At 36.9% G+C, this 14,153-nt stretch overlaps 1 protein-coding gene across 1 annotated transcript in view; it reads left to right on the top strand.

Annotated features, from left to right (window-relative positions):
• The window catches only part of ZNF804B (zinc finger protein 804B), a 512,406-nt gene extending 499,019 nt beyond the window's left edge, over positions 1-13,387 (top strand). Inside the window, exons 3-4 of the mRNA XM_082692323.1 lie at positions 3,836-3,966; positions 8,829-13,387. Of these exons, the coding sequence (XP_082548449.1) occupies positions 3,836-3,966; positions 8,829-12,492 (3,795 nt within the window). The 3' untranslated portion in view covers positions 12,493-13,387. The remainder of the gene's footprint in view (positions 1-3,835; positions 3,967-8,828) is intronic.
• The last annotated feature ends 766 nt before the right edge of the window (positions 13,388-14,153 follow it).

Below are 14,153 nucleotides of genomic sequence, written 5' to 3'. Positions count from 1 at the left end.
ATAAAATCTCTAAAAAAAGATATCTTCACTAAGTATAAAATTTTATTTTGAGAAATTTTTAATCTTCTACGCAAAATTTAAATATGTTGCTCCACTGCTTTCTCATTTGTATTGTTTCCAATAAGAACTTTTTTGCCATCCTACTCTTTGTGTTATGTAAGAATATGTCATTTCTCTTTAGATGTTTAAAAAAGATTCCACTTTTTTACTGATTTAGAAGGGGCGGGGCGGGCAATGGGGGAGCCTGGTGATGGGTATTAAGGAATGCACAGATTACATGGAGCACTGAGTGTTATATGCAAACAGTGAGTCATGGAACACTACACCAAAAACTAATGATGTACTATATGGTGACTAACATAACACAGTAAAAATAAATAAATAAATAAATAAATGACCCTTAAAAATAAAAATAAAAATAAAAATTTGATAATAACAAGTGTTGGTATAGTTTTCTTGTGCTTGAGATTTTGAGGACAATCTGTGGGTTTTTAGTTTTCAGGGAATTTGGAAAACTTTCACCCACTATATTTGCAAATGTTCCTTCTCCCTTTTTCAGAGGCCCAGGTTGTGCAATTGTCCAGTTGATCACCATCTTTTATCTAATTTATCTAATTCTTGAGCTCCCAGGATATAGTTATGTGTCCCAATGTATGCTTTTGCCAGTTCTAACATGTGTCAGTTCTTTATTGTTCTCAACTGATTATTTTCCACGTCTTAGGCTGTGCTTTCATGATAATTTTTGCATGCCTGATAGTCTTTGATAGGATATTATATGTTATTAAATTCTCCTTGCTCTTGCTGAGTATTTTTGTATTCATATAAATTTCTTTAAATTTGGTTCTGAAATGCAACTAAGTTACTTGTAGTCAGATTTGTACTTGGATTTCTTGCTTTTATGATTTGCCAGGCAAATTCAAATTAGTGTTCAATCCATAGCAAATTATTGTCTACTGAAGCAAGGTTTTCCTGAATTTTTTTTTTTTAACATAGGCTTCATGCCCTGCATGGAGCTCAACACAGAGCTTGTACTCAACGACCTTGAAATCAAAACCTGATCTGAGATCAAGGGTCAGATGTTTAACTGACTGAGCCACCCAGATGCCCCAAGATTTCTCTGAATTCTTAACTCACTGTTCCATGAATTTTTCCAGTTTCATTGGTGAGAACAAGTGCTGTTCCTGATCCTGTATGAATGCTAGGCACTGGGGCCATCAGTTCTTTCAGGTGGCCCTTTTCCAGCCTGAGTAGTCTTTTCACTGCAATTCAGACTGCTGAAAATTTGAGGGGTTCCCTCCATAGATCTCTAGGGTTTTTCTCTGTGCAGCCTTGAGCACCCAGCATTTGCTAAGCCAAATCTGTGGCTAGATGTCTTTAAACAAAATCTCTTTCAGTTTTCTGTGTTCCTTAAACACAGTTTAACTTTGCTGACTTCCTTAACACAACAAATCTCTACCTCTCCAGTCTGTCTTAACTTTTCCTCTGTGCTTCGAATGCATTTTGTGTCTACCCCCATTGAGAAACTCAATACCATCTTACAAAAATATCTATTTACTTGTCTGTCTTCCTTGAAGGGAAAATTATTGATTTGACAATTTGATGTCCCTATTATATAGTAGTAGTTGACAGTATGTGTTGTTGGGTAAATAAGACAGAATTCTCAATCATTTCTGTAACTCCGAGACAGTGCCATCCGGGTATCTGAGATGCTTGTGAAAGAAATAGAGTCATACCTGGAAGCTTCAAACAAGATTCCAATCAAGTGTAAGTTGTTGTGAGCAAATAAATACATTTCCTCTTCTAGGCTATTCAGGTTTTACATATGGGTAATATCAAATATTAAATAAATATAACGTATTTATGTGGGCTTTGAAATTGTGTAGAATAATTTCCAGAAGATCTTTGTTCATACGATAAGCTTTCACTTCAAAAACCAGATTATTAGGATGCCTGGGTGGCTCAGTTGGTTAAGCCACTGCCTTTGGTCATGATCCCAGGGTCCTGGGATTGAGTCCCTCATTGGGCTCCTTGCTTGGCGGGGAGCCTGCTTCTCTCTCCGCCTCTGCCTGCCACTCTGCCTGCTTGTGCACGTGCTCTCTCTCTCTCTCTCTCTCTCTTTGACAAATAAATAAATAAATAAAATCTTAAAACAACAAGAACAACAACAACTAGATTATTATGTATAGGGAGGCTAAGGAAGAGTGAGCAGGAGGGCAGATAGGATTGGAGATTTTAAAAGCCTTTCTCCCTTCTGACCATGGCTGTCTCTTAAGGCTTAGACACTCTGCTATTTATCAGCTCTAGAGAATTGTCAATGGTTTTTTGTTTTGTTTTGTTTTGTTTTTCTTCGCCTTGTTTTTTTCTACATATGGGCCATTCTTTTATTTCTTGTAATTCTCTCTTATTTAAAAGCCTCCAATGTTCCCTCTGTGTCTCTTTCTAGTTCTGTGAAACTCTTTTATGTTTTTTAAATATTTATTTATTTATTTATTTATTTATTTATTTATTTGAGAGAGAGAGTTAGAGGGCTGGGAAGGGTAGGCAGAGGGAAAGAGAAACTCAAGCAGAGCCCAACACAGGGCTCGATCTCACAACCCGAGATCATGACCTGAGCTGGAGCCAAGAGTCGGACGCTTAACAGACTATGCCACCCAGGCACCCCTTGTTCTTTGTGCTTGGAAATATCCTCTCTTTGAAAGGTTGGTCTTGCCTCCTTCTTCAGCTACTTAGCCCAGATGTAGTTATCTGATCACCTTCTCTCATAAGCATGTCCCCTTTTAGGAAAGAGCTGATGGTCATTGAAGTTTGGGGCTCTCGGTTTAGGGGTGGGGAATAGCCCATTCCCGCATTAGGGCCTCACTGGAGAGGTATGTGATTTTTGCCGTTCCTGGGAGCTATCTTCTCTACCTGGTTCAGAAAATGAAAACAAATTAAAAAGATATAGATTTCAGACAGTTTAAAATCACTTTGCGTGGGTTAAGAGAGACTAATCTTCAAATATCTTCTCAATTCAGGATTAAGTGCCAAACTTCAAGAGGCTCGTTTGATTGTGGCTGTTTCTCAATTTGTTCAATTTCATTAGGTGTGCTTAGTGGCCAGTTCGGAAGTGGAAATCCAAACAGGTAATGAGCAACGTCCAATTTGCATGTAAGCCAATTGTTTTTGAGAAAAGATTAATTAAAAGAAGTGGTAGGTTAATTTAAATCAAGCAAGGCCAAGCATCTATCTTGAGTGTAAATCCCTGACCCATTTTTATCCTCCTGGATAGGATGTAGAAATCTGCGTTGGATAAATATCTCCACCAGGAAAAAAGGAGTTGAGAATCTTATTAAGAGTTTTGAACTAAGTCTTTCACAATTTAACAGATGCTCTTAAATGAAACAAGCTCATTTCACCAAGTGTATTTAATAGCATCAATTTTCATGAAAAAGAGTAGGTATGTTTTGCAAGTGAGGGGGCCGGGGTCAATGTGGAGAGGAAAGTGCACCCTATAACCTCGTCTCCCTTCACGCGTTCCCATATGACACATTTTTTGACTTACGTTTTCACAGGCACATAAATGACTGCAGATAGGTAGCCAGGGTGGTTCCAACAAGAACTGGGGTTCAGCTTGGCAGCACACTTCTGTAGTGATTGTGACAAGCTTTGATAAATAAGCTGACAACTACATTTATCTTGCAGAAGAGAATAACATCGATGGAAAAGGCACTTTTTTACTCTGTCTATCCAGAAAGTCACCTCTGCACCCAGGACAAAGTTGAAGAAGGAGGCTTATGGATGGAAAAGAAAAGTATATTACTTATAGCACATTTTCTTTTTGCTTCTCTGTCCATAGAGACTGAAGGAATTAAAGCAACGGGAATTTGCTCGAAACGTAGCTTCTAAGTCATGGAAAGATGAGAAGAAACAAGAAAAAGCACTTAAAAGGCTTCACCAGCTGGCCGAGTTAAGACAACAGTCTGAATGGTAAGAATTAGAGGTGTCCAGGATGGGATGGTTCAAAACTCCCTTCAATCATCAGGAAAATGTCGAAGATAAATTTGCTTGATTCACTGTTACAACGTGAACAAATTGTAATTAATCAAAAGATATATTTGGGGACAAATAGTTCTAGTAGTTAAAGGCTCATGAGTTAGTTCTTTCGGTATCTGACTTTTTTCTTTCCCAATATTATTAATTTTATGTGCACTTTAAGGAAAAGTTCTAAGGATGATTCTAATGTAGTGGCCTTTATTGTCCAGTTGATTTAAATAGCTCTTTAGTAATTATTTTAAGTTTTATAATAATAATTTTTAAAAAACATAAAGGACAATGCATCTTTTGGGGAGGAAAGAAATCTTCATTTCCCTGTGTGTACATTTCCCTGTACACACCTGAACTTGGAATAAATAGCACCACCATTGTCCAGATGACAAAAGAAGATGTAATTAATGTGGTTGAAAGTACCACACCATGACATTTAAATTGATAATTATAACACACGTTATACTAATACATTCTTGTAGCTTAAAAATAGCTGTTTTGCAGAAGCTTGGAACTGCCGAATGTTTCAAAGTGAGGCAATTGTTACCTGGAACTCAATTAAATTTGCTGGTTGTGATTTGTGTTCCTATGAATCATAATGTTGAACACCTAATGTAGGTAATTAATGCAGTTGACAGCAGCCTAGTGAATTGTGAAATTTATAGCTCCGTGCCACAATGTAAACTGCTGTTTTTGAAATGAAAAACAATATGTGAGAAATTTGGGAATGCATGACTCGAGTTATTGAGTACTATAAAATATTAGAGCTCAAATTTGATTCTAAGAAAATATTTATTTGAAGGATCAATTTATGAGTAAAAACACAGTATTCACCTTAAATATATTCTTATATTTGTACTGCTATCTTAGAATAATTTAATTAACTTATCAAAATCCATAAAAGATGATCATGAAAAAATTCAGTGAGAAATTTGGTTTTAAAAAAAATAACGGTTGAAAAAATATGTGTCCAGAGGTGAGGTTAGTATAAAAATGCATGTTCCGAGGTCCTCTATAATCCTAGAAACAGGACACACAATGGTACCTGGCTTTCTACCTGCCAACAATGAACAACATTTCTCTGTCCATTATTCTCATAACAAAGGCTTCTAAGTAGGATGATGCAGATAACAAGAAAATTCTTCTATGATCCTATAGAGGAGGGAGGAGAATTTACTAGTAGTAAGAATATTCAAATCAGACTGATGGAAAAAATGATGGCAGAAAACTGGTAATGGAGCTTATGAAGGGCTGTCAACTTTGGCCATATCTGTGTAATTCAACACAACCTGGTTCCTCAGCCAGCCCCGTTATCATATGGGGGTGGAGAGTCATTCTGTTTGTGAAATTCTACTATGTATAAATTTAAGTAGAGTGCATATTGATATGGACATTGTTCCAAAATTCAAAAATTATAGGACCATTGAGTCTGAAAAAAATGGAATTCCTTATATAAGAGCTGGATAATGTAGGACATTAGGATATTATATAATTTAAAGAAATTGTGTTGTATGGATATGGGAAAGCACACTTTTGCACAGAAGATAATTAAATTGTGCATGTATTTAGTTGCCAAGAGTTAGAATTTTGGGAGAGCTATTAGAATGGACAATCAGTTAATAAGAATGAAGGGATACCTGTATAGTCATTTTTTTATTATAATTAAAAACAATTATGTAAAAAATATAGAAAGAAACTAGAGGAAGTTCTAGGAAAGGAAGTAAAATCATAAATAAGAATATGACTATAAAAATTAAACCATTAGTTATGTTAAAAGGCATAAACTTCTATTAAAATAATAGAATTGAAAAGCGCAAAGATAGAAAAGTGGGGTTATTCCAAAGTAATAAAAAGAAACCAGATTTAAGATAAGGGAATTTAAACTGTAGAAAGCAATGGGATAAAGAATTTAAAGCACATACCTTAGTGGGTAGAAAAGATTAATAATGAGGGTAAAATGCTAACACTTGTAAAAATATAATCATAAATGTAGATTGGATTATAAAGTGAGAACAAGAAGTAGGGACAAGAAGAACAAAATATAATACAAAAACAATAAGAGGACTAAAAATATTTAAAAGAATATAAAAGAAAGAAGCTTACACATTAGAGAGATAAACGGTAAACTAAAACAGCAATACAGCAAAGAACATTTAGGCTCACATAAATCAAAGCAAGAAAACACGCAGAAGTGCCACAATAATAAGCAAAAATATTATTAAGGGAAAAATAGCAGTAATATAAAAATAGTAAAATATCTGAGTCATGATGGAATCATGAGAGGTAGAATGATAATATTCATACACCAGACCTTTGAAATAATTTGTGCTACATGCTGATGTTATCAGACTAACTGACATTCCTAGAGAAGGTAACTTAGCAGAAGTATAGCTGCAACTTAATCTAAAGTGTCTCTTCGGCCCTGAGGCAAAATCCAGAGCTGTGGCTCTCTCCGGTCCTCATCCTTCTAGCCCCAGACGGCAGGCACTTTAGAAGACCAATAACTGTGATTAATCTCTGTGCTATCTATTTCCCTTTATGTTTGAAAGAAATATTTAACAAGCCATACGCTATCTCAGAGTGTTCCTTTCCTTTCTTTTTTGAAGTTTTTACTTAAATTCTAGTTAGTTAACATATTGTATATAGTATTGGTTTCAGGAGTAGAATTTAGCAACTTGCACGCAACACGCAGTACACATCACAACAGGTGCCCTATGTTAGGGTGTTCCTTTCCATTCCACATGCTGAATATGCCTAAACCCCCTCTCTAAAAAAGCATTTTAAAAAATGATCCAAAAAAAGAAGATTAATGTGATGAGTAAGAAGAAAGTTTTTGTTATCAAACAGTTACTGGAAATTTTCAAAAATTTATTTTCCACCAGAGTCAAGGGAACACTGTAATTTGAAAGCTACAGCCATTAGTTTATGAAGAGGGAACAATCTGAAAGTATTAATTTAAAGAATGAATGGTGGCTGAAACTATTGTAAATTAAAATCCATATGGGCATAGTAAGTGATAGATTGGATATTGTAAAAAATTGAACTGGTAAAATAGAAATTAAAAGCAAGAAGATCTTTCTGAACAAGAGAAATACACTAAAGACACTAAAGTACTGAGATAAATAATAAGACCTAACAGATATATCAGGAGAGCCAGTATACTTGACATGTAAATTCCAGGATGAAAAGCTAAGCAGGGAAGAAGCAGTAATCAGAGAAATCAGAAAAAATAAAACTAAACTGAAGAAGTTGAATTGAAAGTACCCAGTAGTACTAGCAAATATTAACCCAAAGATATCAATCTGTAACTATGGTCTGGCAAAATGTGATATATATATATATATATACACATACATATATGTATAAGTATATATACACAGTAAAATAATAATAATAAATAATAAAAATAGATCCTCAATAGTAAATGATATATATATATATATCAATATATATAAATATAATTAAAATAATAATGATAAATAGTAATAAAAATAGACCCTCAATAGCAAATGTAATAAAAATACATTATAGATTGGAAATATAATAAATATATATACATAAGTGAAAAGGAAAATTGCAAAATCATACAACTGCCCCAGTGGATTCATTTCAAAAGTGAATAAAAGGAGGCTAAGTATTTTTCTATAATATTAAACATGTAAACATGAGGAAGCAAAGTATATGGAATTTGGTGGACAAAAGGAATGTTCTTCCAGACTTTTATACTAATTGGCCAAATAGTCATAACTGAAGGCAACAAGAAATAGTTTCTAAGGGAAAGGCTCAGAACACTTCTCCATTAGAATCAAAGCTACTCGTTTTAGTATTGTATATTCAGGTAACAAATGACTGAATAAAAAATAAATAAATAAGAACCTAAAGTAGGAAAAGGCAAACAGACATACATCAAAGCCAAGTCAAAGAAAAAAGATGTGATTTGTGTTGTCCTCCCCCCAGGAAGGCCTTGTTTATAGTTTTAAGGCAGAACATTAAAGAGACAATTTTAACCTAAAGACTTTCATCTCTTATGCTACTGTTGTTTCCAGTTTTCTGACTAAATTACTAATTTAAACTCAGCGGAATGAATAATGTCTACAAAGCTGTTAAAAGATAAAACAGATACATGCATAAAATGTAGAAAATATTTAGATGAGGAAGATGCAAAAGAAAAGATTTCTAAATAATTGAAGCTATGGAGATGGCATGTAGACGTGGGTTACTTTATTATGCATTCGGTATAATTGGTCAGAATAGTGAGCAGTCATGGAGGAAGAACTAGCCACACTGTTTCAAAGGGAAGCAAACAGGAGGGATTTTAAAACTGAGGCAACAAAAAATTATAAACGAGTAGCCCTTACACGAAAAGGCAAAAGTCACTTTGGAAGTGACTTATCATATCGTACCCTTTCATTTCTTATTTAATGTGAAGTCACTGATGGAAAAACTCTTTGTGAGTATTCCAAAAAACAAAAATCAAAACCCCATAGGTTCTGCAGAACATCTTATTGGGATGTAAATGTAGCACTTTATTTTCTTCTGCAGCACAAGCATAAGATAGTCACCTGCTATTGCTTCTTGCTAATTTCAAAAGAACACACTTAAGTGACGCATTTTAGAAACAGCCTCTATGAAACATGGGTGTTGTGAAATAGTTATCTTTCGTAAAGAAAGTAACTCGTGATAAAAATGTTAACAAATGTTCACATATAGATAAAATTTCAAATCTAATGTTAACAAATGTTCACATATAGATAAAATTTCAAATCTAATGTTTTAGTCATGTAAAATATTTATTGTATTTGCAGTGTTTCTGGAAATGGACCAGCATACAAAGCTCCCAGGATAGCCATAGAAAAGAAACTCCAGCAAGGAATTTTCCCAGTTAAGAATGGCAGGAAGGTATCGTGCATGAAAAGCACTCTTCTCCTTAAAGGAAAGAATCTGCCCAGAAGCATTGCCGATAAACAGCGGTCTGCCATGCAAAACCGACACCAGTTGCAAACGGAGAGACGTTATTTGTTCGGAAATCGGGTACCACAAACCTCTTTGGATCTCAGCAATGCAAACCACAGGACAGGAGTATCGTTTTCTTTTTCCAAAAAAGTGCATTTGAAATTAGAATCTTCAGCCTCTGTTTTCAGTGAGAACACAGAGGAAAGCCACGATTGTAACAAGTCACCCACCTACAAAGCAAAACAAACTGCGGAGAAATGCAAGTGCCGCAGGTTTGCAAATGAGAATACGCAGCTCGCTAAGGAAAAAGATATAAACATCACACCACGCCATCTGGAGAGTGTATTACACAATACCTTCTCCATAAGCTCTCAAATCCTGCAAGACAAAAATGACTCTATTGATGAAACGGTAGAAGATTCGATTGGCATTCATGCTTCATTCTCTAAATCTGATGTTCATCTTTCAGATGTGGATTTGACTCCTTGCAGCAGAGAAAAAGAAACTAGAAGTACACTGAAGAACTCTTCAGAAAACTGCATTCATCACTCATGCCAAGCAAGAGCTTCCTCCAGCCCACCAAACATTTACAAGCCCAGTGATACCAGGATATTTGAGTGTCTGGATGAGTTTCCATCGCTGGAGCCAAGTAAGCAAAACAGTACAGTGCATCTGAATCCTGACTCCGGAATGGAGATGAGAGAAGCATCTTTAGATGAAACAGAAGGAGTTAGCGAAAATGTACAGAGCCTTGTAAGAGACGCGTGTCCCCACGATACGAAGTCGAAACCATTGCCTTTTCTCCACGTACAAAGTAAGGATGGCCACACCACTCTCCAGTGGCCTACGGAACTTCTGCTCTTCACAAAAACAGAGCCCTGCATCTCTTATGGATGCAACCCCTTGTATTTTGATTTTAAGCTTTCTCGGAACGCCAAGAGTGACCATGATTCAGAGGACCTAAAAACAGAACTGAGGAAGGAGCCCTCGGAAATGAAGACAACAATACAGAGCCAAGTCTCAGGTTTAACTGAAGACCAACAAAAATTGATCCAGGAAGATGATCGGTCTCCGAAACCAAAGATGATGATAGCTAATCCAGATTGGGAAAATTTCCAGAGAAAATATAATTTGAGCTGCAACAATTCTAAGCCAAATATGAATCAACATAATTTTAGCGCAAGTGATTTGGAAATGAAAAATCCTGAAGTGCCTGCTTACCTTGATATCTCTCTGAAGAACTGTGTGGAAAACAACAATAATAGTGATAAGGAACTTAAGGAACCTTCCAGGGCCCACTGGCAAAGCTGTCAAAGGGTCATCCTAAATGAAGCAAGTGAGGGCCTAGCTTTTTCTCCTTACATCTCGAGGACTAAGAAACCAAAACTGATTCCTTGCAATCCTCATTCAGATTTTGAAGATGCAAATCAGTTCACCCGGAATTCTAGTTCTTACCCAGTGAGGGGTCACGGTGGTCACGAGAAGGACTTCAGTGTAATTTTGAATAGTAACCACACGGGCATGACCCACAGGACTTCCGGATGTAGAAACCAAACTTGCAGGAGAGATTCCCCAAACCTGTCTCTGACTAGGCTTTCTAGCCCTTCAGACACGTGCCCCGGTGGCATATCCAGCCTGAGAAGTGGTTGTTCAAGTCCTAAGTCTAGGGGGAATGGCCAAGGTAATTTGCTCTTCTTTTGCAAAAGGGAACACAACTCCTCTGAAAGGCGCAAAAGGAGACACCAAAAACACAGCTGCCTCTGTCCATCTGAGGAGATGGTCAAGGGCACCTGCCTGCCATCTGAAATACAGAGAGATCGGAATTGCAGATCGTGGGAATCGGCTAAGAATGAAAAATACTCCACACATAGATATGGTCGCTGTAGACAAAGACCTAAACCGGGCAAAAATCAGCAGCAGTTTTCAGGGACCAAATCCAGGAGAATCCCCCACTGTGATTCTAGCTCACAGCTGTCCTATCTTGGGAACAGTGAAAAGCCACCACATTGCCAGGGACCTCAGCACGGCAGATGGGGCTCTCACTCAGGAGAGAGTGTTTATTGCTTAAATAAAAGCAAGAGAAGTCAAGAGTCTTCGGACAGCCCTCATATTTGTGACCTGGGAAAAGTAAATTCCATGCAGTGTCACTCTGGGAACATCAGCTGCCTTCTAAGAAACTGTTCCAGCAGCCCTTCGGAAACCACAGAGTTGACGGAAGGAGAGAGGACCCCCCTGACAGCCAAAAGTCTTTTAGAAAGAGTGCAAGCCAAGCGATGTCAGGAACAATCAACTAATTTTGAGGTCTCTTCAAAGAATCACAAAAATGAATCAGAGACTCATTCACAAATTCAATGCACAATTCAATTCACACCACTGGGCTGTCACCCACCAGCATTGCCTTTGTCTGAAAAAACACAGAACGCAAGGAAAAAAACGAATGATCAAGGCAGTGCGATTCAAAGAACTCTAGAGAAAGACCAAGTCAGAAGTTCACCGACAAATAATGTCGCTGTTTTAGGAGATCCTGATTGTAATAACCATCTTTCTAAAGGTCTAATTCATGTGGTAGCAGATTCTCAGTCACCAAACATGAAAAAGAACCCAACAACAAAAGAACAAGTAAAACCTTTAATTGGTGAAGTCCAACATTTTATTCAGCGCCGTGACCCAGTACCAAATGATTTCCCTGGTGCTTTTCCATCTAACAGATATACTGGTGTTACAGTTTCAACAGAGACCAAAGAGGACCAGATTAAACTAGGCTTGGAGGATGTGAGCCTGCCTATGAATCATGGAGAGGGAAATATAAACCCTTACTGTGACAGAACTATGCAGAAGCATGACAAAGTAGAAGATGAATCAGAAGTGTGCCATAAATCCAGCTCGCCCCCTTTAATTCAACAGCCAATCACATTTTCTCCGGAAGAAATAGATAAATACAAGCTCCTCCAGCTACAAGCCCAGCAGCACATGCAGAAACAGCTCCTATCGAAGCATCTTCGAGTTCTGCCTGCTTCAGGGCCGGCTGCCTTCTCCCCGGCCTCGGCCGTCCAGACGGTCCCGGTTCACCAGCACGCCTCCATCACCACCATCCACCACACGTTCCTGCAGCATTTTGCTGTTTCTGCTTCCTTAAATTCCCATGGCGGCCCCCTCCCCATAGCTCATCTGCATCCTCTTTCCCAGCCACATTTCACTCCGTTCGCATTTTCGCCTCTGACTCCCACGATCATCCCAGCACACCCCGCTTTCTTAGCGGGCCACCCCCTACATGTGGTCACCGCTGCTCCCTTCCACCCGCCCCACATCACACTTCAGCCCCTGCCCTCGGCTGCTTTGATCCCCACGTTGTTTGGCCCTCACTTAAACCCCGCCACTGCTTCCATCATCCACTTGAACCCTTTAATCCAACCGGTGTTTCAAGGTCAAGATCTTTGCCATCATTCTTGCTCCAGCCAGATGCAACCGTTAAACGGAGTGAAAGAGGCCTTAAATGTATCAGCGCACTTGAACTAACAGGTGTCCAAGCCCCTCTTGCAGATAAATAAAACACATTGTCCCTACCTACAGAAATGGTATATTTAAAGTGATCTATCTATCTGATTCTTATTAAGATGTTAAATATTGGTGCCAATTCAAAATGTGACCAGTATACAAATCTGAACTGAATTGCCAATATCAAAACAGGAGCATTGTAAGAACTTATTTTAACTTGAATAAATAAGAGCAAATTTAAAGTAAGTCTGTGGAAGGGTAGAGGGAAATGTGTTAAAGGTATGTTTGGATGGATTCTCACATAATATTATAAAATGATCACAAAACATTCAGGCAGGTCATCGATATTACAAAGAAAATAAACTGGAACATAATATTGTATGCTCTAGGTGTTTGCTGCGCGAGTGAATGAATGGACACACGTTTGGTTTTATGCATCAGGTAATAATAAAAGGTCAGTGAATTAAACTGTTTATTGAAAATAATTCCGATGGTTGACTACTGACCAAGCTTTCAATCAATACAATCTGTTTCAATTAAAATAATTTATATTTTCATAGGAAATAAGAGATGGCAAGAAATTTTCTGATTAATTCAAGTTGAAAATTACTCTTCAGTGGAAATCAATCTTTACACAGATTGTATCATTGAGTTTCTGTGAAAAGTTGGGTTATCATCGTTTCACATACATCTGTGATAAGAGAATTTTGTAACTGTAAGAATCATCAACATCTAAAATTAAGAATGTTTAATTTTTGTATAAGAAAACATATATAAGCTATCACTAGTATTTGATAATGCAAAATAAAAAATAAAATACACTCAATACCATTTTGAATATATTGCTTAATCCTTCAAACATTACAGGGATTAAAATATTAAGTTTTCTTTATTCTTCTACTTAACAAATCTTACTGTGTTCACCCAAAATTATGTATAAGTAGAAAGATGAACATTTGGAAGTGTCAGAATTTTTACATGATCTTTATCGAGAAAGTGTTATAAATTACTTTGTGTATTTTACTCAATTGTAGTAGATATCAGGAAAACACAGTGAATGGTGCTGAATAAAATCACCATTCACATAGTTTTGCAAGTGATCTTAAATATTTATTCAAAATGTTTCCTAGCCCACAGAATCACATTTGTTACATCAGTATTCTGAATGGCTCTCCAGTTAGAGTTATTATTTTATATTCATAAAATGAAACAAAAACTGGTATGACTGCACATTTCCTATAATACAAGTTTCAGAGAAAATCAACTAAACAGAAATGGAGTGATCGGCCCCCTACTGCATGTAGGATGATGGCAGTGTTTCTGTTACATGAGATGGGTGTCTTCTTCAGTCTTGTTTCATAGGGAAGACAGCCATCTTCACTGAAATTCTCCAGTGCATCAGGCAGAGTCTGGCTAAACATCTGTTCTGTTATTTCACTTAATTTTCACAAATGTATTTTGAGATGAATGTTATCATTCCTCTGTACGGATGAGGAAAATGAAGTTGAAAGCACAAATTCTTAGTAAATGATAGGAAAAGATATCTTTGATCCTGGGGGGAGAGAGGGAGAGAGACAGATAGGCAGAGATAGAAAAAGAAGATAACGTGATTTTGAAATTGTAATGTAAAGAATTTATGTAGTTTCCTAGATATCATCAGAAAGTTGCAGGATGGGGATTTT

The sequence above is a fragment of the Mustela nivalis genome (assembly GCF_964662115.1).
Source record: "Mustela nivalis genome assembly, chromosome: 12".
Classification (NCBI taxonomy): Eukaryota; Metazoa; Chordata; class Mammalia; order Carnivora; family Mustelidae; genus Mustela; species Mustela nivalis.
This window is presented reverse-complemented; position numbering and strand designations above follow the sequence as displayed.